Source organism: Sorex fumeus, unplaced genomic scaffold, assembly GCF_029834395.1.
Source record: "Sorex fumeus unplaced genomic scaffold, SorFum_2.1 ptg000043l, whole genome shotgun sequence".
Classification (NCBI taxonomy): Eukaryota; Metazoa; Chordata; class Mammalia; order Eulipotyphla; family Soricidae; genus Sorex; species Sorex fumeus.
The window spans coordinates 18092915-18119570 of record NW_026606100.1 but is presented as its reverse complement, the minus strand read 5'-3'; the positions used below and the strand labels follow the sequence as shown (position 1 = coordinate 18119570).

General features: G+C 40.9%; 1 protein-coding gene across 1 annotated transcript in view; it reads left to right on the top strand.

Annotated features, from left to right (window-relative positions):
- Positions 1-26656, top strand: part of SLC16A9 (solute carrier family 16 member 9) — a 48626-nt gene that overhangs the window by 6737 nt on the left and 15233 nt on the right. The window contains exon 2 of the mRNA XM_056120665.1: positions 9301-9444. Within this exon, the coding sequence (XP_055976640.1) occupies positions 9301-9444 (144 nt within the window). The remainder of the gene's footprint in view (positions 1-9300; positions 9445-26656) is intronic.

Genomic DNA, 26656 nt, shown 5'->3' with positions numbered 1-26656 from the left:
AACTTGGGTCTCCCAGGTACAAAGCCTGTGCTTGGCCTGCTGAGTGACCTCTTTTGGTGCTTTGGCTTTAATTTAACTCTTGGTGTCTGTTTTTCATGGCTCTGATCTGAGTCTTTAGTGTGTTCTTCTCTAGATCTTCTTCATCTGCAATGGTTGTGAGTGTCCAGTGCAGTGCTCTCAACTAGCCAGGTGGCTACTTACTGGGCAGGTGAAATGGGGCTCGTTCAAGAGGTGCTATAAATATAGCAAAGACCCACTGCATTTCAAAGACAGTACAAAACAGAGACTATAAGATAGAAATTAATTATACTGAAGTGATAATTTTGGATACATGTGGCTAGATAAAATGAATTATAAGAGTTAATTGTTGTTTTGCTGTCATTTTTCAAGGTGACCACTAAAAACCTTAAATCCTATGACTCATTTAAGTCAATGGCTCATAGGTATGACTCCTTATATTTCTGTTCTGCCATGCTGTTCTCAGGAGATGCTCAGAAAATAAGAAAGGACGGAGAGTAGTCAAATATTTGCCTTCTGGCTTTATGTGAGCTTGTGTTGAATATCAGGTTCTGGGGTGACCAGGGTAACACCTGGTGCTCTCCAAGGACCAGCTGGTATTAGGGATCCAACTCAGGACCTGCATATTCAAAGCATGTATTTACCTACCATAGTCCTGAGAGTAAAATATCTTTAAGTGTCCTGCCTACCACCTAGAAGTAATAAGAGTTTTTCCCCTTCTTAGCACTTCACATCTGTTATGGATGACAATGAGTTGAACCCAGAGTCTACTCCTAGCTCAATGCTTGGGGGTCATCTCTATGGTACACAGAGGATTACCCTGGCACCTCCTCTCCCAATTTTTTTACCCAGATTATCACCCCCAAATTCATCATTGTTTTCTTCTTCTTATTTAAAAAGCAAAGCATTTGCGTACTGGAGAGATAATACAACAGGCAGGACACTTACTTTGCACTAGTTGACCTGAGTTCAATCCCCAGCACCTCCTATGGTCCCCTGAGCTTTGTCAGAACTAAGTTTTGTTAGGAGTAAGTCCTGAGCACAGCTGGATGTGGTCCAAAATCAGAAGCAAACAAAAAGCAAAGTATTTTATTAGCATTGCTAATTAGTCAGCATTTCAGAGCAAAATTTTCCTGAGTTGTCAAAATTAAGAATTGACAACCAATGATGGAGCGCTTCTTCCTGCTTTTTAGCTTTTTCCTTTTAATTTGGCTAGTCCTACAGTATAGAATTCCTTGCTTCTATTATGAGTAAACTAACTTTTGTTCCAGAGGATTCTTTGGCTGAATGAAAAACCCCAAATGTCATAAGAAACCTCCCTTGATTGTAGCCCTCTGGTTTAATTCATCTCTCAAAATCAGTTCAGTGCTGAGAAGTGATTAATTTTTCTTTGCTTTTTAATTGTATATTTATTTTTTTCATTGATATTGCCTTCCTTCCCTTTATGCTGTTGCAGCAATGGTTGGAATCAGCACCCACTTGGTTGCAGTGCTCACACACTTAGTTGTATTGCTCTCCAGGGGTTGTGCTGGTTGCTCCCATGCTTGCCAGGATTTGCACTCATTAGTTAGAGTGCACTTGAAATCACACACCCGGCCAAGGTGCCAGGGACCCCAGACAACTGTGCCACTGGGATTGCACTTTGCACCTGGGGTAGTGCTGAGACCATCCATGCAGCTCTGGGCTTGCTAGGTAGGCTCTCTTGTAATTGATCATTTCCAGGGAGTGTGAGGAATCATCTAGAAATGCCCTGGTTCTAAGGAAGAGAATAAAATAAGTTGCTCTGAATTTTTAAATATCAAAAGAGATCATCAAAGTCATGTTTTTATTACCTCACATTAATAAAACCACATAAACTTTAGGAGACTAGCACAAGTAAAAGTACTGATTCCTAGGGAAAGGGAATGATACCAACTGAACTAGTTCTCAGTTGGAAAGAATTTTGAACTGACTTTGGACCTATCACTAGCCATAGATTCTTGGTGAAATCACATGATCTTTCTGAGCTCCAGCCAGTTTTATCATTTTAAAAATTAGATGGTGTGATTTCCAAGGCCTCTTTTAGATCTAAACTTCTTATCTCTAATCTCTGACATCAAGATATATTTCTCTAAGTAAGCAGCAGATGGCAGTGGGAAAGTAGGGAAGTATGTGTGTGTCAAAGAATTTCTGTTAGTTTCTTCTATGAATTTATTTCCTCCCAAAGGATCTTATATTAGAAAAAAATGATCTAAGAGTTTGTCACAAAATTGATCATGATACTATGTAGCTTATAAAACATTGACTTTAGTTGCACGTGCTATGAAAATTATTACCCTATTTCCCAAACCCTAAAATCTGGGTTGCTTGGTTGCTTTTTGGAGTTAGCATGCATTTTATTTTTATTTTCATGGTCACGGTCCTCCCATTGTTCATCGATTTGCTCGAGTGGGCCTAATAACGTCTCCATCATGAGACTTGTTGTTACTGTGTTTGGCATATCGAATACATCACGGGTAGCTTGCCAGGCCCTGCCGTGTGGGTGAGATACTCTCGGTAGCTTTCCGGGCTCTCCGAGAGGGGCAGAGGAATCTAACTCGAGTCGGCCATGTTTGCTGCGTGCAAGGCAAACACCTTTCCGCTGTGCTATTTATTAGTGAAACACCATGAGGTACAGTTGTAGTCTTACAAATTTTTGTGCTTGGTTTTCAGTTATACAATGATCGAATACCCATCCCTTCACTATTGCCCATTCTCCACCACCACCAGTCCCAGTATCCCTCCCATCCCCCATTCCCCCATCCCACCCTACCTCTGTGGCAGGGCATTCCCTTTTGTTATCTCTCTCCTTTTGAGTGCTGTGGTTTGCAAAAGAGACATTGAGTGGCAATCTTGTTCAGTCTACTCTCATCACGCATTTCCCATCCTGAGAGAAACCTCCCAACACCCTTTATTTGGTGCTCCCTTCTCTATCTGAGCTGCCTTTTCCCCTAGCATGTGTGGCTGTCCTGTCCTCAAAGCCATGGAGTAATCCTCCTGGTACTTATCTTGACTATTCTTGGGTGTTAGTCTCCTATTTTGTTACTTTATGTTCCCCAGATGAATGCAATCTTTCTATGTCTGTCCCTTTCTTTCTAACTCATTTTACTTAGCATGATACTTTCCATGTAGTACCACTTGTATATGAATTTCATGACTTCATCTTTTCTAACAGCTGCATAGTACTCCATTGTGTAGATGTATCAAAGTTTCTTTAATCAGTCATATGTTCTTGGGCACTCAGGTTTTTTTCCAGATTCTAGCTATTGTAAAGAGGTTAGCATGCATTTTAGATTTGAAGTTCTACTTTGAGGATGATACTTGAAACTTTTAAGTGTGTCAGTAATAAGCTGCATTTTCAACTCCCATTGTGGTTGAACTTTTAAACATTGACTCTCAATGTCAAAGCAAATTGCCAAACAACAGTGACGGGATATACCTCTATGATGTCAGGTATCTTTATATGAGATTCTACTCAAAATCATATTTAATTTTGAAGAATCTTGGCATTTCTTAGTGGGTATGTAGACATCTCCAACACTGGATATTTGCTGTTTCAGATGGACTTTCTTTTTAAAACACTGACACGAATATGCTTCTTTCTTTAGTATGTAAGTATACTAGAATGTCTCTCTGCACTGACTCACCCAAGAGAAACTGAAATGATCAGTCCATGATGTAGGACAGGAGAGATGCAGGCATTTAGCTATGTTGATTCTAGTGCTCTAAAATATACCTTTAAGAGATTCTCTACATTGATAAGAATGTGGAACATGAAATCTTTGGATCCCAGTTCTCAGCCATTCACTATCAGTGGATGGATTGCACACTTTCTATTTGAGGTTATTTAAATTGCTTTGTTATTGAAACAAAAGATAGACACAGAAAAGTATACCTATCGTGAGGCCACAGATTGCTAAATTTCCTCCAAAAACTATGGAATAAGTGCATTCATATTAAAAGAGAGAATGTGAAAGTTTTTGGAAGTTGGGTTGTGCTCCCTCCTAGTTATATCTCTCCACTCCCTGCCAACATGGCCAATCTCTTCCTTTCTAACTGGACATTAGTGTTCGTTTGTTTTTGTAATGTTTGATAATTGGAATTACACATTCAGTACTTTCTTGTGTTGGAGGTCTTCTACCACACCAGATATTTGTTAGGTACCTCTGTATTTCTGTGTGTAATTGTAAATCATTCTCATTGTCACTCAACAGTTCATTGTAGGAACTGCCATGATGTTATTCATTCTAATGCTGGAGAACATCTGGGTCTCTAGGTTTGGGCTTCTATGAATAATTCCGCTGTCAACATTTAAGTCTATAACTCTAGATGTAGGAATTTCTATTGGTCATATACATCAAAATGGAAATTCTGTGGCTGAGATTAGTACCAGGAATTTTACTCCATGGCTTGGAGGTCAACCACACATACTAGGGGGAAAAGGAGCTCAGATAGAGAAGGGAACACCAAATAAAGGTGTTGGGAGGATCCTCCCAGGATGGGAGAAGCATGTGGAAAATAGACTGTAGACTAAACATGATTGTCACCCATTGCCTCTTTTGCAAACAACAACACCCAATAAGAGAGAGAGAACAAAAGGGAATGCCCTGCCACGGAGGCAGGGTGGGATGGGGGGGATGGGGGGTGGGAGGGATACTGGGACTGGTGGTGGTGGGAAATGGGCACTGGTGGAGGGATGGGTATTTGATCATTGTATAATTGAAACCCAAGCACAAAAATGTGTAAGTCTGCAACTGTACCTCATGATGTCTCACTATAAAAAATAAATAACTTAATTAAAAAAATGAAAACATACCATAAAAAAATAATGGAAATTCTGGGTTACACATATTGTTATATTTAGCTTTAAAGAATAACACCTGGAGTTTAGGGGAATTCTTTTTGGCCTATGTCCTTTAGGCCACTATATTTTTGTTTGTTTTTAGCTATCCTGGTGAGTGTGCTTTCTATAAATCAGGGACAGTAATTTGTATCTTAAATGGTTATCAACTCAAAGTATTATTTTCTTTGCTTCCAAATCCATGGACTTGGACAAATCTCTCTAAGCCTCAGTTTTCCTTCTCTGTTAGTGCAGCTATTGGCCTGGATAACTCTTGATGTCCTTTTCTTTCTAATAGGCTAAGCTCTATATTTGTGGATGCTTTCCAGATATATGCTAGTGGAAAGAATTTCACTTTTCACTGAAATTCTGTTATATAAGCAGTTGCTCACTTACATATGGACTAAGTCTAGGTTATAGTCGCTCTCGACTGTCAATCCACAGTGCATTTTCTTCCCATCAATTCAAAGTTACTATGGAATGTAGGTTAATGGTCCTGACTTGTGCCTGGTGGATAGGGGGTTCCTCACCTTTTCACTACCCCTCCCTCGATAAAATTACTCTTAGTCATAGTCTGTAAATCAGGTTGATTTTCATCATCAATCATATGGCTATCCTTGCTGTGATGCACAGTGTTTGCCACACACAAGAACTATGTTGAGACTCCCAAGGCTGAACCAAGAAGACCTGGAATACCTGAACAGACCTATCACCATCAAGGAAATTGAAATGGTAATAAAACGTCTCCCCAAGCACAAAAGCCCTGGCCCGGATGGATTCACTAGTGAATTCTTCCAAATCTTTAAAGAAGACTTACTCCCAATCCTCTTTAAGCTTTTCCACGAAATTGAAATATCAAAAACACTTCCGAATAGTTTCTACGAAGCAAATATCACACTAATACCAAAAGCAGACAGAGATACCACAAAGAAAGAGAATTACAGGCCGATATCCTTGATGAACACAGATGCAAAGATCCTCAAGAAACTACTAGCAAATAGAATCCAACTACTCATCAAAAAGATCATACACCATGACAAAGTAGGATTCATCCCAGGGATGCAAGGATGGTTCAACATTCGGAAATCAATCAACATAATCCACCATATCAACAAAAGAAAAGATAAAAAGCATATGATCATATCAATAGATGCAGAGAAAGCATTTGACAAGATCCAGCACCCCTTTATGATGAAAACCCTAGCCAAAATGGGTATAGAGGGGACTTTCCTCAACATAGTTAAAGCCATCTACCACAAGCCTACAGCAAGCATCATCCTCAATGGGGAAAAACTGAGAGCCTTCCCTCTAAGATCAGGGACGAGACAAGGATGCCCACTCTCTCCACTGCTGTTCAATATAGTACTGGAAGTACTTGCAATAGCGATTAGGCAAGAAAAAGATATTAAGGGCATTCAGGTAGGAAAGGAAGAAATCAAGCTCTCACTATTCGCAGATGATATGTTACTATACTTAGAGAACCCAATAACCTCCACCAAAAAACTCCTAGAAACAATAGACTCATATAGTAAAGTTGCAGGCTATAAAATCAATACCCAAAAGTCCATGGCTTTCCTATACGCAAACAGTGAGAGAGCAGAAAGCAACATGAAAAAAACAATCCCGTTCACAATTGTGCCCCAGAAAATCAAGTACCTAGGAATCAGCTTAACTAAGGAAGTAAAGGACCTGTACAAAGAAAACTACAAAACGCTACTTCAGGAAATAAAAGAGGACATGAGGAAATGGAAAGATATCCCCTGCTCATGGGTCGGGAGACTTAACATTGTCAAAATGGCAATACTACCGAAAGCATTGTATAAATTCAATGCAATCCCTATAAGGATACCCATGACATGCTTCAAAGAAATGGAGCAAACACTCCTGAAATTTATATGGAACAATAAGCCCCCACGAATAGCTAAAGCAATTCTTGGGAGAAAGAAAATGGGAGGAATCAACCTCCCTAACTTCAAACTCTACTACAAAGCAGTAATAATTAAAACAGCGTGGTACTGGAACAAAAGCAGAACTGCAGACCAATGGAACAGGGTTGAATACACTGACATCTCCCCTCAATCATATGATCATCTAATCTTTGATAAAGGTGCAAGAAATGTGAAGTGGAGTAAGGAAAGCCTCTTTAACAAATTGTGCTGGCATCACTGGACGGATACATGCAAAAAAATGGGCTCAGAACTCTGCCTAACACCATGTACAAAAATAAGATCAAAATGGATTAAAGACCTCAACATCAGACCAGACACCATAAGGTACATTGAAGACAAAGTTGGCAAAACCCTCCATGACATTGAGGTTAATGGTACTTTCAAAGATGCCACACCACTGGCCGAGCAAGTAAAAACAGAGATAGATAAATGGGACTATCTTAAACTAAGAAGCTTCTGCACCTCCAAAGAAACAGTGACCAAAATATAAAGACAGTCTACAGAATGGGAAAAGATATTCACCGAATACACATCTGACAAGGGGTTGATAACAAGGATATACAAAATACTGGTGGAACTCCACAAGAAGAAAACATCCAACCCCATCAAAAAAATGGGGCAATAAAAATGAACAGAAACTTTCTCAAAGAAGAAATCCAAATGGCAAAAAAGCACATGAGAAAATGCTCTCCATCATTAATCATCAGGGAGATGCAGATCAAAACCACAATGATCAAAACCACCATCTCACACCTCAGAGACTGGCCCACATTCAAAAGAACAAAAGCAACCAATGCTGGCGCAGATGTGGAGAGAAAGGGACACTCCTTCACTGTTGGTGTGAATGCCGACTAGTTCAGCCCTTTTGGAAAACAGTATGGACGTTTCTCAAAAAATTAGAAATTGAGCTCCCATTTGACCCAGCGATAGCACTCCTGGGAATATACCCCAGAGAGGCAAAAATGTGTAGTCGAAGTGACATCTGCACTTGTTTGTTCATTGCAGCACTCTTTACAATAGCCAGAAACTGGAAGAAACCTGAGTGCCCAAGAACAGATGACTGGTTAAAGAAACTCTGGTACATCTACACAATGGAGTACTATGTAGCTCTTAGAAAAGATGAAGTCATGAAATTTACATACAAGTGGTACAATATGGAAAGTATCATGCTAAGCGAAATGAGTCAGAAAGAGAGGGATAGACATAGAAAAATTGCATTCATCTGGGGGATATAAAGCAACAAAATATGAGATCAATACCTAAGAATAGCTGAGATCAACACCAGGAGGATTACTCCATAACTTAGAGGCCAGCCGGATATTCTAGGGGAAAGGGCAGTTCAGATAGAGAAGGGAACACCAAATGAAAGGTGTTTGGAGGATCCTCCCAGGAGGGGAAATGCATGTTGAAAGTAGACTATGGACTGAACATGATTGCCACTCAATGCCTCTTTTGCAGACCACAACACCCAAAAGGAGAGAGAGAACAAAGGGGAATGCCCTGCCACAGAGGCAGGGTGGGAGGGGGGGGGGTGGGGGGAAATGGGCACTGGTGGAGGGATGGGTATTTGATCATTGTATGACCGAAACTCAGGCACAAAGATTTGTAAATCTACAACTGTACCTCATGGTGCTTCACTAATAAAAAAAAAAAGAACTATGTTGAACAGATACGTGGAAAAAGCAGGAAACAGAATTCAGCTTAGTGTTCGGGTTCAGATGCTGGCCCAGGAGTCAGACTGCGTGGGCTTTTACTTCTTTTGTAAGAACTCTGGCCGCTGTGTTTGCCACTGTTACCCCCGCAGCAGTTGGATACTGACTTATGTCAGGCCTTGCGGTCAGCATGCATTTGTGTTTGTATTTGCTCGCTGTGAGGAGTGACATGGGCACTCTGATTATCCCAGTCTTCAGATGAGGACACTTAAGGGAGGGATCAAGTCAGTTTGGTCTAATGAAACAGTATCAGAGTGTTAGACTTTGAATTTGAGTCAAGTCTGAGTTCAGAACTTTCATTTCAAAACTGTGTGGCCTTAAAATGATGCAACTTGTGTTTCCTTGCCTCTGGGCCAAAAAGAAAATAAGCAGAGAGATGGTACAGTGGGTAGGGCACTTGCCTTACATGCTGCTGACCTGGGTTCTATCCCTTATGGTCCCCTGAACACTGCCAGAAGTAAGTGTTGGCTGCAGAGCCTGAAGTTAACTCCTGAGCATTGCCAGGTGTGGTCCCTTAAAAAATTTTTTTTTAAAAAGGCTAACGATACTATTTCCCTCTGAGGAATGCAGTAAGAGTCTAGTGAAATGCAGTTATGTGTGTAAAGTCTCACAGCATAGCATTAAGATCATGGCAAACACAGGACTGATGTTTATATTACTATGTTATGGTGGAAATAATCGCTTTTTACTTATGATGGATTATATCATATGTTGTGGAAAGGGGTTACTGTGAAATAAATAAAGATTTCATTTATTATTTTAGGTCCTATCTGCAGCCTCTGTGTCTCATCTTTTGGAGCAAGACCTGTGACGATCTTCAGTGGTTTCATGGTGGCTGGAGGGCTGATGTTGAGCAGTTTTGCCCCCAATATCTACTTTCTGTTTTTTTCCTATGGCATTGTTGTTGGTAAGAAGCCTGATCACTATAATGTTATTAAACTTCGAGCATTACACAGAATTTTATGAGTGCTATATTTCATCAGATTTGTTATTCATTTAATACAAGGAGTAAAAATGCTCTCCCCTCAACCAAAATAAATGGGAGCTGAAACAAATAGTATAGTGGGTAGAGCATTTGCCACCCTCAAGGACAACCTGGGTTTGATCCCTGGCATCCTAAATGGTTCCCTGAGCCTTCCAGGAGTGATTCAGAGCTGAGAGTAAGCCCTAAGTGTTTCTAGGCGTGGCCCAATGTCCCCCATCCCCACCCCGGCAGAGAAAGAAAATTGCTCATTGATGCTTTACTTTTGAGTACCCTTTCACCCCAAATTGTAACTTGGTAAAATATCTCCCCAGTGAATCAAAATACTTGAGAGGGTAAGTGTTTTAGCAATGTAAATTGGGGTATGCATGGAGGTTTTTTAATTCAGCACTTATCTTAGTGGCACAAACACAATCACAAAAATCACAAATCATCCTGTTATTCGTCGATTGCCTCGAGCAGGCCCCAGTAACGTCTCCTTCATCCTAGCCCTGAGATTATATTCAAGGCTCTTTAGGAGAATGAGACCCATCATTGTTACTGGTATTTGGCATATTGGGTACGCCATGGGGAGTTTGCCAGACAGTGCCATGTGGGCAGGCTACATTCGGTAGCCTGCCAGTTTGTCCAAACTAGGAATGAGATAATAAGATGTCATAATAAGATGTCACGTGGCCACAAATGCGGCCGCGTGATTCTGGGAGCTGGTTTTTATAGTCTCTGAGTCTTGGCCGCTGATGGGATTACATGGCGCCAGGGGGCCAGTTGGTGGGTGTGACCCCCGCCTATTGGAATTTGGAGGATCTGGGTGGAGGATGCTCAGCCTCAATCTGAGTAGGCTTGGAGATCTCGGCCCCGGAACCCGCATGGCTTTGTCCCTCTGCCAGTACCTTCATGTGTGTGGAAAGTGGTCTCAGCATGGTGGTGGCTGGTCCTGGAGGTCTTTGGCTGCTGGAGCCCTGGTCGGGGCGGGGAGGAAAGCTCAACCCGCTCCCCTCCAAGGGGCCCAGGCGAGGACAGCCAGCCGCGGGGGCAGGAGACTGCGCGAACACACACACACACACACACACACAGAAGAAGAAGAAGAAAGAGGAACATGAACCCTAATTGTCATTGACCTCTGTCACTTCTCTTGACTTAGAAGGTGGTTCCTTTAATATTGGGTATTTGAGCAGGGCTGTTTGTGTTAACTGTTTGTGTTTTCAACATTCTGCTTTACTATCGAATCTGCAGGAGGGTCTGAATCACAAAATAATAGCAGAAGTAAAAAATTGGTTAAAAACATGTTATCATAGTAATAATTATTAGCTTGGTGGTCAGACCAGGCAGTGCTTAGTGGTCTCTCCTGTTTTATTGTTTTATTTTGTTATCATTGACTTCTGCTCTAATTTTTTTTTTACAGTTTGTTTGAAATTTATTTGTTGTTCTTATTTTAGTTAGTTTGTTTTTGCTTTTTGGGTCACAACCAGCGATGCTCAGGGGTAACTCCTAGCTCTGCACTCAGGAATTACTACTGGCGGTTCTCTGGGGACCATATGGGATGCTGAAAATTGAACCCGGGTCAGCCACGTGCAAGGCAAATGCCCTACCCGCTGTACTATTGCTCCAGCCCCCTTATTTTAGTTTTTTTTTTTAAAGTAAGTTAGGTTAGTTATTTGATGTTTTTCTTGTTTCCTAATGTAAGCGTGAATTGCTATGAACTTCCCTCTTAGTATTGTTTTGACTATACCCCGTCAATTCTTATAGTTTGTGTTTTCATTCTTACTAATTTTGATTAGCAGCATTGACAAGCTGCTCTCTTCCTCCTGCACAACTCAGGTGCCAGGTCATTTGTCATGTTGACTTCTCGACCTAGGTACACATAACTGTTGCATTCGGAGATGTTTGTTCTGTTGAGAGTGAATGGAACGTCAGGAACAAGACTGTTTCTCATGAACTTTGTCTTTGTGAGATTTAGCTGTAATCCGACCTTTCCACACTCAGGGCCGAAGTGTGTCAGCATTTGTGCTGCTTGGCTGATGTTTGGTGTTATTAGAATGATGTCATCAGCAAAGCAGAGGTGGTGTAGTTGCCTACCATCTATCTTCACTCCCATTCCTTCCCATTCCAGTCATTGCATGACATTCTCGAGGGTGGCACTGAAGAGTTTAGGTGAAATAGTATCACCTTGCTGAACCCCTCTCTTGATATTGATGTATTATTCAGATTTATTCATAAATATTTTATAAACTTTGCTGCCATTTGGTACATATATGTTGGTAACAGTTAAGCCCTCTTGGTCTACTGATCCCTCATCTAATATGTAATGTTCATCCCTGCCTCTTATTACTTTCTTTAGTTTGAATGTTAGTTGGTTTGATACAAGTATGGCTGTCCCTATTTTTTTTTCAGTCTTTCACTAGTCAAGTATGACTGTTTTACAACCTTTCAATGAGTCTGTTTATCTTGAGAGTCCAAGTGTGTGTCTTGAAAGCAGCAGATATTGGATTCTGTTTCCTGACCCACCCAGTCCGCTCTGTACCTTTTTAATGGAGAGTTCAGTCCATTGCCAGTAAAAGAAATTATTGACATGAAGGGGCTAGTTGCCTGTTTGGGGGGGTGGGGGTGGGAGGGCATATTGAGTGGTGCTTAGGGGCTCTGCGCTCAGAGATCATGCTGGCAAGCTGTGGGGAAGGGGAGGGCATTTTATGGGGTACTGGGGATTGAATATGGGTCCACTGCATGCAAATCAAGCATTCTACCCACTATATTATCTCTCTAGCTCCAGTTGACTCTTTTCAGTTGTTTTTTGGTTTGCTCCAGCGGGCCCAGTAACGTCTCCATTGGAGACTTTGTTGTTACTGTGTCTGGCATATCGAATACTCTCGGTAGCTTGCCGGGCTCTCCGAGAGGGGCGGAGGAATCGAACTCAGGTCGGCCATGTTGGCCGCTTGTAAGGCGAACGCCCTACCCGCTGTGCTATCGCTTTTGAGAATTTTCCATTTACTTATATAGGAGTCCATTCAGTATTTCTTGCAGAGATGCTTTAGGGGCAACAGTTGTTATCTTTAGCAGTTTCTGTCTGAGAGAGTGGGTTTTTGTTTGTTTTGTGTTTCAAATCACTCCTGGAAATCTGAGTGATAACCTAAGATGGTAGAAGATTTGTGCTTAGAAGACCTTTTCATTCAGTACTTTGAATATATCATTCCATTATTTTATTGCTTGTAAGGTTTCATTGGAGCGATAGCACAGTGGTAGGGAGTTTGCCTTGTGCGCAGCCAGCCTGCCTGGGCCAGGTTCAATTCCTTTACCCCTCTCAGAGAGCCTGGCAAGCTACTGAGAGTATCTCGCCCGCATGGCAAAGCCAGGCAAACTACCCGTGACGTATTCAATATCCCAAACAGAGTAACAACAAGTCTCAAAATGGAGACATTACTGGGCCTGCTCAAGCAAATCGATGAACAATGGGAGGACAGTGACAGTGACAGTGACAGGGTTTCATATGAGAAATATGATGTTGAATCTTATGATGGTTCCTTTACACGTGAAATTGCTTTTCTTGCCACTTTAAAAAATTCTCTCTCTCTCTCTCTCTCTCTCTCTCTCTCTCTCTCTCTCTCTCCACTTTAATTACATTTTGTCTTGGTGTAGTTCTGTGTAGGTTTATTTTGTCTAGCACTTTCTGGGTCTCCTGAATCAGATTAGAAAAGTCTTCCTCCTCAGATTGGGGAAATTCTCAGTTATTGTTTTTTCCACCAGCCATACTTCCCCTTTCTCTCTTCCTTTTGCTGTTGGAATTCCTATATACGAAGTTTGTTCTAATTGATATTTTCAAGTGCACCTCATAAGGTGCATTTAAAAATCGCTTTCAAATAGTTGTTCTTTATTAATGTTGTTGGTACCTTTTCTTTAAAAATCAGAGGTTTGGTACTTGGCTTCTTCCATTCTGTCACTGTGTTCTTTATTTCCTTCATATCTGTGTACGGTAATGTCTTGCTGGTTGTCTTTTCCCTTCCAGTTCGTGCTTTTTCCGACTCTCTATCCAGGGGAAGAATTTCTTAGCTTTGAACATGTCCTCATGTCTGTGTTTCACACTGTCAGATTTCCCTGAGGGGATGGCAGTTTTCTCCAGTGGATTTTGGATTTTCTGTCTCCCTTATGGTTTCTTTTCAGCCATCTGGACTCTATCTTTAGAGGTCATATTTATTGGATATGTACTATGTCTTAGTCTCTGTGCTTTATATGGTTCCATTTTACAGAGAGGGAAAGTGAAACTCAGCAAAGTGAAGTTACTAACTGAAGCCAAATAGCTAGGTTAAACCCATTAAACCTGAAAATGGGCTCTAACGTTTTGCAATTTGTAATTATTTTTAGTGCTTAAAAACCTTTAAAGTTTATTTAAAATTTAGTTACATATTCAAATACTACTAAGATCTATGTTCGTTGAAAGCAGGAATATTTGTGTGATAGTAATGCAGTTTGAAAAGATATTCTTCTCTGGTATAAAATTTGAGAATTTTTATTAAATAATTATTTTCTATTCTTGTCTAAAGTCATAAAGATGAAAATGTAACTGACAAACTCCTTTTTACATGGAAAATTGGTAGTGCCTTGGGATATTGGAACATTTTTTCCTAAACTGTAGCCTAGATATTTAAAATGTTATGGGTTTTCACTCTTACACATATTTCTTGGTTACTTTAGATTTGGTCATTGTAATTATGTATCTAAAGTTGTCACATACATAAAAATTGAAAAGTGATGCTTAGTATTTACTTTTACCTGTAGCAATGTAGCTCTGTCCTCCTGTTGTTCATCGATTTGCTTGAGCGGGCACCAGTAATGTCTCCATTGTGAGACTTGTTACTGTTTTCGGCATATCGAATACACCACAGGGAGTTTGCCAGGCTCTGCTGTGCGGGCAGGATACTCGGTAGTTTGCCGGGCTATTCAAGAGGGACAGAGGAATCGAACCCAGGTTGGCTGCATGCAAGGAAAACGCCCTACCCGCTGTGCTATACTATAAATAAAAATTCTAATATTTGAAAAGAAAAAATAACTTACATTGTTTAATATTTGTATAATTTAATTGTGTGGGAAGACTATATAGAGGTTATATATTATATAATATATAGGGAGGATATATATGGAGAAAGGGGCAAAATGAATTAATTCCTATATCATCATTTCAAATTTTCTGAAGCAATAGAAATAGTTTTACCAATCTGTAAAATCCATTTTAAATAATGTTATGATATTGGAATATTTAAGTAGCTAAATCTAAGCCCTCACTATAATAATTATTGTACCCTGAAAACCACTTTCTGCTAATATATATTAAGAATGTTACAGTTGACTTCTTTCTGGTTTTATTTCATTGGTGGCCTCATAGTGTAGAGCACATTGCATAGGAGAAATAATTAGGATATTAATGAACCATGATGCTTCATACTGTAGAGTATCTAGTTGAAAAGGAATTGAGAGAAAATTATACATGGTCTAAACTTATTTTTGTTTAAGAATTGTCGATTATTTAGAAAAAATCAAGAAAAATTCAGACTAATGACTCTGTGTAGAACAATAATCCCAAACTATTTTGTCTGAATGAACTATATAGTCACCTAAGATAGTGTGGAATAGAGGAGACATAAGCACAAAGAGGCAAATGCTAGGGTCAGACCATTGGTGTTAACTTGGTCTTAAGCATGTGATCAGAAGAAAATGGACTGACTTGTCTGTTCTTGGGCACTCACCAGGTTGCATCAGATTCTGGCTATTGTGAATAGTGCTGCAATGACCGTAGGAGTGCAGATGTTTTGTGTGTTTTGGGGCCCCCAGAGTATATTCCCAGAATTGGTATTGCTGGGTCAAATGGGAGCTCAGTTTCCAGTTTTTTGAGGAATGTCCATATTGTTCTCCAAAAAGGCTGGACCAGTCGGCATTCCCACCAGCAATGAATGAGGGTCCCTTTCTCCCTAAATCTGCGCCAGCACTGGTTTTTTCTTGTTCATTTGGATGTGTGCCAGTCTCTGAGGTGTAAGAGGATATCTAATTGTTGTTTTGATTTGCATCTCCCAGATGATTACAGTAAGGTAGATCATTTTTGCATGTGCCTTTTGGCCATTCGAATTTCTTCTTTGGGGAAGTTTCTGTTTATTTCTTCTCCCATTTTTTGATGGTGTTGGGTATTTTTTTCTTATAAGGTTCTACCAGTGCCTTGTATATCTTTGATACTAACCCCTTATCAGATGGGTACTGAGTGAATAGTTTTTCCCATTACACGGGCTGGCTTTGTATCTTGGTCACTGTTTATTTTGAGGTGCAGGAGCTTCTTAGTTTAATGAGTTCCATTTGTTAATCTTTGCTTCAACTTGGTTGGTGAGCAAATTTCATCTTTGAAGATGTCTTTAGATTCAGAGTCATGGAGGGCTTTGTCTATGTTTTCTTCGTGTTTTTTTAGTTCTATATATATTTTTAAAATTTTTATTAATGAAACTCCATGAGGTACATTTGTAGACTTACAGATTTTTGTGCTTGGGTTTCAGTTATACAATGATCGAGTACCCATCCCTCCACGAGTGCACATTCTCCACCACCACTGATCCCAGTATCCCTCCCACCCACCCCCATCTCCCCCATCCCACCCTACCCCTGTGGCAGGGCATTCCCTTTTGTTCTCTCTCTTCATATTTTTATACGGACTACAGCACTTAAATGATCAACTGTCCTGGTTTGTCCATAGATACTAGAAGAGATTTTCAAGGATGTGAGACTCCTAGTGGCCGAATTGGGATAATCCTGGAAACTACCCCTATCTCCTACCCCAGAGTGTGTATTCCATTACCTTATGGGTTATATATAAATCTATACTGCCATAATAGAATAATGTTGTTTTTATTGTAAAAACATTATTGAAAAAAATACAGAAGAAATAAAATTTTTATACATTGTTATAGATGTTCTATTGATGATATTTAGTTATACATAAAAATAAATAAAAAATGGAAGGATATTTATTTAACCCCCAGGTGCCAAATAAAAGGGTGATTGCAGAATAGTTTAGGACTTAAAGCACTTGTCTTGTATTCAGTAAACCGCAGTTTGATCTATGGCTCTTGACTGTCAGAGCCAGGAGTAGCTACTGAGCATTGTTGGGTATGTCCCCTCAAACCTCGCTATAGGAAGTCTGTAGCGCTGTCCTCCTGTTGTTCATCAATTTGCTTGAGCAGGCACCAGTAATATCTCCATTGTGAGACTTGTTGTTACTGTTTTTGTCATATAGAATCCACCATGGGGAGCTTGCCAGGCTCTGCCGTGCGGGCTAGATACTCTGTAGCTTGCTGGGCTCTCCTAGAGGGATAGAGGAATTGAACCCAGGTCGGTCATGTGCAAGGCAAATGCACAACCCAATGTGCTATTGCTCACTATTCATAGAAAGACTATTTTATTTTATTTTTATTTTTTTTTTGCTTTTCGGGTCACACCCAGAGATGCACAGGGGTTTCTCCTGGCTCTGCACTCAGGAATTACTCCTGGTGGTGCTCAGGGGACCTCATATGGGATGCTGGGAATCGAATCCAGGTTGGCCGTGTGCAAGGCAAATGCCCTACCCGCTGTACTATAGTTCCAACCCCAGAAAGACTCTTTTAAAGAACTCTTAACCTTTTCCCAAGTATGTATATGTCACTGTCACTGTCATCCCATTGATCGTTGAATTACTCGAGCTGGTGCCAGTAACATCTCTATTCCTCCCAGCCCCGAGATTTTAGCAGCCTCTTCTTACTCGTCTTTTCCCAATGATTGGAGGCTCTTTCAGGGTTAGGGGAACGAGACCTGTTGTTGTTACTGTATTTGGCATATCAAATATGCCAAGGTAGTTTGCCAGGCTCTGCCCGTGCAAGCGGGATACTCTTGGTAGCTTGCCGGACTCTCCTCTCCAAGAGGCATATATTTATATATTTTTCTCCATGATTTGTTGCCTACTGTCTGAACCCCATCAGATATGGTGTAGTAATAGTGGAAAATGGGAAGGAAGTGTCTTATAATGTTAGCACTGCACTGTTAGCACTGTCCTCCCATTGTTCATCGATTTGCTTGAGCGGGCCCAGTAACATCTCCATTGGAGACTTTGTTGTTACTGTGTTTGGCATATCGAATACATCACGGGTAGCTTGCCAGGCCCTGCCGTGCAGGCGAGATCCTCTTGGTAGCTTGCTGGGCTCTCTGAGAGGGGCGGAGGAATCGAACTCGGGTCGGCCAGGTTGGCTGCGTGCAAGGCAAATGCCCTACCGCTGTGCTATCGCTCCAGCCCATCGTATAATGTAATATATATATAATATGTATAAATATAATGTAATATATAGAGTATATAAAATAATATAATCCGGAAAGCGGCCTGGAGCGTGGCAGTGATTGGGTAATGGAGATCGGCTGCCAGGGCTGGGTCCCTTGGGGTGGGGAAGGCTCTCACCCTCCTCACAGCCTAGCCAGAGTCCGGTGGCATGGTTCTGGGAACCTCATTTTATTTTTTCACTTTTATTTTTATTTTTATGTTTTTTTTTGCTTTTTGGGTCACACCCAGCGATGCACAGGGATTACTCCTGGTTCATGCACTCAGGAATTACTCCTGGCCGTGCTCAGGGGACCATATGGGATGCTGGGAATCGAACCCGGGTCAAGCTGCGTGCAAGGCAAATGCCCTACCCACTGTGCTATCACTCCAGTCCTGGAACCTCATTTTATACTCTCATCTGGGAGGAGCATCCTGAGTTCTGGAGACAGGATGTGGCTTATGGGTGTGATCCCTGAGTCACTGGAGACTGGGGGTAAATATGTATATGATTTAAGATATTTTTTCTTGTTCCAGTAAAACAAATGAAAATTCCATCTTACATGATTTTATGTGCTAGTTCTGTATAATTCTCTCTCTCTCTTTTTTGTATTCTGAGTAAAGAATGTACAGTTTTGGTATTTTACTTCAGTTCTCTTTTCTCACTTATAGATAACTCTCTTCCTGGTTTAATTTCTCTAAACTTTATTCATTTTTTAGAGGATGGGGGAATATAAGAAAAAGACGCAGTCAGTTTAGTGTGATTTGCTCAAAACATCATCCTACAGTGTGTAGCAGGTTTAAATGTATTGGATCTTTTTCAAATTCAGAATTTATGGTTTGCTTTAAAATTTTAGAAATATTAAGTATTTGTGAGCTTAATTTTTATGTCCTGTTTAAAGGAAAAAATCAGCATAATTTATTGGAAATAAGACAAAAGGATGTTGTCAAATATATATGTATATACACATATATGTATACATAGAATGTCTATGTGATATATACGTAATAGTAATATATATGAGATACAGAAGAGAAAATTGCAGGAATAACAAGCATAGTGAAAAATGGTTAATTATGGTTGAAATTATCCAGTATGATTTAAAATAGGGGTATGTAAAATGAGATTATGGGTGGAGGTAGAATATCTTCTATAGGGAAATCCATAGAAGATGGGTTCAACATACTTTCCTGTTTTTTTTTTTTAATTGGTGAAGTACCATGAGGTACAGTTGTAGATTTACAAATCTTTGTGCTTGGGTTTCGGTCATACAATGATCAAATACCCATCCCTCCACCAGTGCCCATTTTCCACCACCATAGATAATATCCCCCCCACCCTCCCCTCCCACCCTGCTTCTGTGGCAGGGCATTCCCTTTTGTTCTCTCTCTCCTTTTGGGTGTTGTGGTCTGCAAAAGAGGCTTTGAACGGCAAACATGTTCAGTCCATCGTCTACTTTCAACATGCATCTCCCCTCCTGGGAGGATCCTCCAAACACCCTTTATTTGGTGCTCCCTTCTCTATCTGAGATGCCCTTTCCCCTAGAATACCCGGCTGGCCTCTAAGCTATGGAGTAATCCTCCTGGTGTTGATCTCAACTATTCTTGGGTATTATTCTCATATTTTGTTACTTTATATCCCCCGGATGAATGCAATCTTTCTATGTCTATCCCTCGCTTTCTGACTCATTTCGCTTAGCATGATACTTTCCATATTGTACCACTTGTATGTAAATTTCATGACTTCATCTTTTCTAAGAGCTACATAGTACTCCATTGTGTAGATGTACCAAAGTTTCTTTAACCAGTCATCTGTTCTTGGGCACTCAGGTTTCTTCCAGTTTCTGGCTATTGTAAAGAGTGCTGCAATGAACAAACAAGTGCAGATGTCACTTCGACCACATTTTTGCCTCTCTGGGATATATTCCCAGGACTGGTATCGCTGGGTCAAATGGGAGCTCAATTTCTAATTTTTTGAGAAACGTCCATACTGTTTTCCAAAAGGGCTGAACTAGTCGGCATTCACACCAACAGTGAAGGAGTGTCCCTTTCTCTCCACATCCGCACCAGCATTGGTTGCTTTTGTTCTTTTGAATGTGGGCCAGTCTCTGAGGTGTGAGATTGTATCTCATTGTGGTTTTGATCTGCATCTCCCTGATGATTAATGATGGAGAGCATTTTCTCATGTGCTTTTTTGCCATTTGGATTTCTTCTTTGAGAAAGTTTCTGTTCATTTCATTGCCCCATTTTTGGATGGGGTTGGATGTTTTCTTCTTGTGGAGTTTAACCAGTACTTTGTATATCCTGGATATCAACCCCTTGTCAGATGTGTATTCGGTGAATATCCTTTCCCATTCTGTAGACTGCCTTTGTATTTTGGTCACTGTTTCTTTGGAGGTGCAGAAGCTTCTTAGTTTAAGATAGTCCCATTTATCTATCTCTGTTTTCAATTGCTCAGCCAGTGGCATGGCATCTTTGAAAATACCATTAACCTCAATGTCATGGAGGGTTTTGCCAACTTTGTCTTCAATGTACCTTATGGTGTCTGGTCTGATGTTGAGGTCTTTAATCCATTTTGATCTTACTTTTGTACATGGTGTTAGACAGAGTTCTGAGCCCACTTTTTTGCATGTAGTCGTCCAGTGACGCCAGCACAATTTGTTAAAGAGGCTTTCCTTACTCCACTTCACATTACTTGCACCTTTATCAAAGATTAGATGATCATAAGATTGAGGGGAGATGTCAATGTATTCAACCCTGTTCCATTGGTCTGCAGTTCGGCCTTTGTTCCAGTACCATGCTGTTTTGATAATTACTGCTTTGTAGTAAAGATTGAAGTTAGGGAGGTTGATTCCTCCCATTTTCTTTTTCCCAAGAATTGCTTTAGCTATTCGCGGGGGTTTATTGTTCCATATAAATTTCAGGAGTGTTTGCTCCATTTCTTTGAAGAATGTCATGGGTATCCTTATAGGAATTGCATTGAATTTATACAATGCTTTCGGTAGTATTGCCATTTTGACAATGTTAAGTCTCCCGATCCATGAGCAGGGGATATCTTTCCATTTCCTCATGTCCTCTTTTATTTCCTGAAGTAGCATTTTGTAGTTTTCTTTGTACAGGTCCTTTACTTCCTTAGTTAAGCTGATTGCTAGGTACTTGATTTTCTGGGGCACAATTGTGAACGGGATTGTTTTTTTCATGTAGCTTTCCTCTCTCTCACTGTTTGCGTATAGGAAAGCCATGGACTTTTGGGTATTGATTTTGTAGCCTGAAACTTTACTATACAAGTCTATTGTTTCTAAGAGTTTTTTGGTGGAGGTTATTGGGTTCTCTAAGTATAGTATCATATCATCTGCGAATAGTGAGAGCTTGATTTCTTCCTTTCCTACCTGAATGCCCTTAATATCTTTTACTTGCCTAACCGCTGTTGCAAGTACTTCCAGTACTATATTGAACAGCAGTGGAGATAGTGGGCATCCTTGTCTCATCCCTGATCTTAGAGGGAAGGCTCTCAGTTTTTCCCCATTGAGGATGATGCATGCTGTAGGCTTGTGGTAGATGGCTTTAACTATGTTGAGGGAAGTCCCCTCTATACCCATTTTGGCTAGGGTTTTCATCATAAAGGGGTGCTGGATCTTGTCAAATGCTTTCTCTGCATATCTATTGATATGATCATATGCTTTTTATCTTTCTTTTGTTGATATGATGGATTATGTTGATTGATTTCCAAATGTTAAACCATCCTTGCATCCCTGGAATGAATCCTACTTGGTCATGGTGTATGATCTTTTTGATGAGTAGTTGGATTCTATTTGCTAGTAGTTTGTTGAGGATCTTTGCATCTGTGTTCATCAGGGATATTGGCCTGTAATTCTCTTTCTTTGTGGTATCTCTGTCTGCTTTTGGTATCAGTGTGATATATGCTTCGTAGAAGCTGTTCAGAAGTGTTTTTGATATTTCAATTTCGTGGAAAAGCTTAAAGAGGATTGGGAGTAAGTCCTCTTTAAAGATTTGGAGGAATTCACTAGTGAATCCATCCGGGCCAGGACTGTTGTGCTTGGGGAGACTTTTTATTACCATTTCAGTTCCTTTGATGGTGATAGGTCTGTTCAGGTATTCCAGGTCTTCTTGGTTCAGCCTTGGGAGTCTGTAGGAGTCTAGGAATTTATCCATTTCCTCGAGGATTTGATGTTCTGTGGCATAAAGCTTCTCAAAGTACTCCCTGAGGATACTTTGAATTTCTGTAGTTTCTGTTGTAATGACCCCCTTTTCATTTCTGATTCAGTTTATTAGGGTTTTCTCTCTCTCTTTCTTTGTGAGTCTTGCTAGAGGCTTATCCATCTTGTTAATTTTCTCGAAGAACCAGCTCTTGGTTTCATTGATCTTTCGGATTGTTTTTTGGGTTTCCATCTCGTTAATCTCTGCTCAGAGTTTTATTATTTCCGTCCTCCTGTTCGGGTTGTGCTCCTTTTGTTGGTCCTTCTCCAAGCTCTTAAGCTGTGAGGTTAGGTTACTTATGTGTGCTCGCTCCTCCTTCCTGAGGAATGCTTGTAGAGCTATAAAATTTCCTCTTAACACAGCTTTTGCTCTGTCCCATAAGTTTTGGTAACTCTTGTTCTCATTTTCATTTGTTTCTAGGAATCTTTTGATTTCCTCTTTGATTTCCTGTCTAATCCACTCATTGTCCAATAGTGCACTGTTGAATTTCCAGGTGTTTGATTTAGTTTTCTGTTTGTGTGTGTGATTTACTTCTAATTTCAGCGCATTATGGTCTGAGAAGGTTGTTGATACAATCTCTATCTTCTTAATTTTATGGAGTCATGTTTTGTGGCTCAGCATGTGGTCTATCTTGGAGAATGTTCCATGTACACTTGAGAAGAACGTGTATTCAGCTTTTTGAGGATGAAGTGTCCTGTATATATCTACTAAGTCGCTTTCTTCCATTGTTTCCCTCAGATAAAGTATGTCCTTGCTAAGCTTGAGTCTGGTTGATCTATCCAGAGGTGACAAAGCGGTGTTGAAGTCTCCCACTAGTATTGTGTTGCTATTGATGTCTTTTTCCAAATCTGTGAGTAGCTGTATTAAGTACTTTGCTGGTCTCTCATTAGGTGCATATACATTTATTATTGTAAGTTCTTCCTGTTGTACAGATTCTTTGATCACTAAGAAATGGCCTTCACTGTCTCTTATGACCTTCTTCACTCTGAAATGGATGTGGTCTGATATTAGGATGGCTACTCCAGGTTTTTTATGGGAGCTGTTTGCCTGTAGGATTGTTTTCCAGCCTTTGACTCTGAGTCTGTGTTTGCTTTGACTATTGAGGTGTGTTTCTTGCAGGCAGCAGAATGTTGGGTTCAATTTTCTAATCCATCCTGCCACTCTGTGTCTTTTAATTGGTGCGTTTAGCCCATTGACATTGAGAGAGATTATTTTTATGGGATTTTGTCCCATTGTTCTGTTGAAATTTGGTGTATTTGAGGGGCCTGTCCTGTCTTAAAGTAGCCCATTTAGTTGTACTTGTAACCATGGTCTTGAGTCAATGAAGTTCCTGAGCTGTTGTTTGTCTGTGAAACTGTGTGTTATTCCTTCTATTATGAATGAGAGTCTCGCTGGGTAAAGTATTTTTGGAGAGGCATTTATTTCATTGCGTTTTTTCACTATGTCCCACCACTGTTTTCGGGCCATGAGGGTTTCATCAGAAAAATCACCTGTGAATTTTAAGGATGCTCCTTTGTAAGAGATTTCTTTCTTCGATCTTGCTGCTTTCAGAATTTTGTCTCTGTCTAAGGTTTTGGTCATTTTGATCAGGATGTGTCTTGGGGTATTTTTGTTCGGATTTCTTCTAGCTGGTACCCTTCGGGCCTCCTGAATATGGTCACAAGTTTTCTTCAGCTCTGGAAACGTTGTAGCAATGATGTCTTTGACAGTTTCTTCTTCATCAAGGTTTTCTTCCTGTACCTCTGGGACTCCAATAATTCTTATGTTACCCCTCTTGGTTTCATCACGATCTTCTCTTGCCATCTGTTCCCGAACTGTGAGTCTCTTCTCCATTTTCTGCTCTTTTCTGGCGAGTCTCTGAACTTCATCTCGAGCTCACTGATTCTGTTCTCAGCAGCTGTTACTCTGCTTCTGAGGCCTTCCACTGAGGTTTTTAATTCGCCTACCAGGTTTCTCAGGTCCGACATTTCTGATTGCATTTCTCATTTCTGCCTTCAAATCCTCTTGTCTTTTATTGGCATTGCTTTCCATTGTTTCTTTTAGTTCCCTAAGCATCCTAAGTAGCTCCCTTCTGAATTCCTTGTCAGAGAGGTTGTCTAACACTACAGTACTGTTGGTGTCTTCTGGGCTAGACTCTTCAATAAGAAAGTTTGGTGGGCTTTTGCGTTGCTTTATCATTGTGACCAGTGTGGTTTAGTCCTTCACGTTCACTGTTACTATTCTGGTTGAGTGAGGAGAGAGTTCCAGGATCTGTTCAGCTGTGTTGCCGCGGGATGTGATGTTGCCTCAGTTCCCGTCCCGCGCAGTTCAAGGGAGAAAATCGGCTATTCTAGGGGATCAAGCTAGCTGCGCATTCCCTGGGGGAGTCCCAAGCCATGGGGGCAGGCCGTACCTGGTTGAATGAGGAGAGACTGCTAGGAGCCGTTCAGTTTTGTTGCCGAAAAATGGGCCTCGGTTCCCGTCTGGCGCAGATTATACTGTTCCCTCTTATAGTGGGAAAGGATTTTGGATAAGGTTTGGTCGATGATAGGCACCCTTCTACGTTTCTGAGTTTGACCTTGTTCTCAATCAGGAGTTATTCTTTGTTTTATAACCGACATTGAGTGAAACTTTTGGAGGAGGTGCTATTTGGTACTGAGCTTATACAGCTATTTTCAAACAAGTCTTTGTTGGAAATTGAGTAGGCGAGTGGGATGTTGTTGGATTGTAGTAGAAGAGGTGGGAAATTTTTGGTTGGTATTAGGCGGCGAGTTGTGGGATGAGAGTCCTGAGTGCTTGATGTGAGTGATATAACTGCAGCCTCATTAGCGGCCGCCCGCCCAGGAGAAGGCCATGCCCACGTTAAGAGGCCACGCCCCTTTCCTGGTGGCCACGCCCCTAGCCTGTCCCAGGCGACTCCCACCCAGGATCCTGGAATGGAGGAAGGGTGGTCTATAGTCCCCCAGCTGGGCTTCAGGTGGGGCAGGAGCACTTCCCAGCTGGACGCCCCCTACCCACCTGGAGGGGAGGGGCCGATGGACTGGTGGGCAGTCCCGCGGAGCTGGACGGGCACTCTCCCCACTGGGCTTCAGGCGGGAATCTCACTTTCCTGTTTTTATTGAATAAAGTTGCATAATAACATCACATGAATTGCAGGTATACATCAGTATAAATAAGCATCTGTATACATTGCATTTTTTACCACCAGTCCTATCTCTCACCATAAAACTAACTCTTTTACACATTTATTTTTAACGTTTTAAAATTTATGTTAAATTTTTGAAATTTTGGTAGCATTGATTTACAAGAATATAACTGTTTATATATTTTAGGGACACACATTACCATACCCACTGCCTGAAGTACCAACATCCCCCAAACACATTCTCTTGTACCCTTTAAATCTACCTCATTTAGTAACCTGGATTCTATGATTGGAATCCAAGAGTTTTTTAATGGACATTTTCTATATACAATTTCATTTTTTGGAGAAAAGCATAGGTTTTTACCACTGGTATCAAGTATTGCCAAAATTGTTTCCCTTGTAACAATTTACAAAGGAAATTGTAAATCTCCCCCCACCCCCCGCCAAAGCAGTGCCCAGAAGGTCTGGGGAGCCCACTCATGATTTTCAGCCAATAGGGCTGTTACTTAAGGCTGTTAGTTCAGACCAGAGTATGAGATTCTGCTTGGACCCTGCAGTATAGGGGTTTCCTGTGCCACCCAGGAGGTGCTGGTCCTCCAGGACTGTACTCAGCTGATGTTTAGAAGACCATATGGTACTTGGAATTGAAGCTGGTTCAGCAGGTCCTAGGCTGTGCCCAACCCACTGTGATATCTCCCAGTATCCTTTGGTTTATTTCAAGAGAATGTCTGTTGAGTCTGGGCAAAAGTATAGTTTTCCTATTAGAGGTTTTGTTTTTCTAATTTAAGTGAGGTTGGTGGGTGCAGCGATGTGGCTATTTTAGTTGGCTACTAAAATAACTGCATAAATTATTTTCCCTGAAATAATTGTTATGATTCAGATGAAACACTTTGAAAATGTTTGTTCTTACAGTAGATGGTGGGTAAGAATGGTTTGGTGCCAATATTTTCCTTTGTGCTAAGAGTCTTATAGTTTTACTCACTTTTCTACTACTATCAGTGTAAATGTGAACACAGAGGGGAAAAATAAGAGGACATGCTACTATTATGAATATGTTTTGACTTCATAGACTTCATAGATTTCATGAAAGACCTTAGAAGCCTCGGGATCCCTCTGAAATAACTGTTGGCCTAAGATCATCCTGTCATCCTGATACAGACACAAGAAAGCATCATACCACGTTCTGCTTTTTATTTCTTTTTGGGTCACACCTGGCAATGCTCAGGGATTACTCCTGGCTCTGCACTCAGGAATTATTCCTGGCAGTGCTTGGGGGGCCATATGGGATGCTGGGAATTGAACCCAGGTTGGCCGCGTGCAAAACAAATGTCCTACCCGCTGTGCTATGGCTCCAGCTCCCACCTTCTGCTTTTTGAACAGTTTAAAGAGTCAGCATTTTGGGGTTGGAGTAATAGTACAGTGGGTAGGGCACTTGCCTTGCACACAGTTGACCTTGGTTCTAACTGTCACCTCAAGCCTGCAGAGCC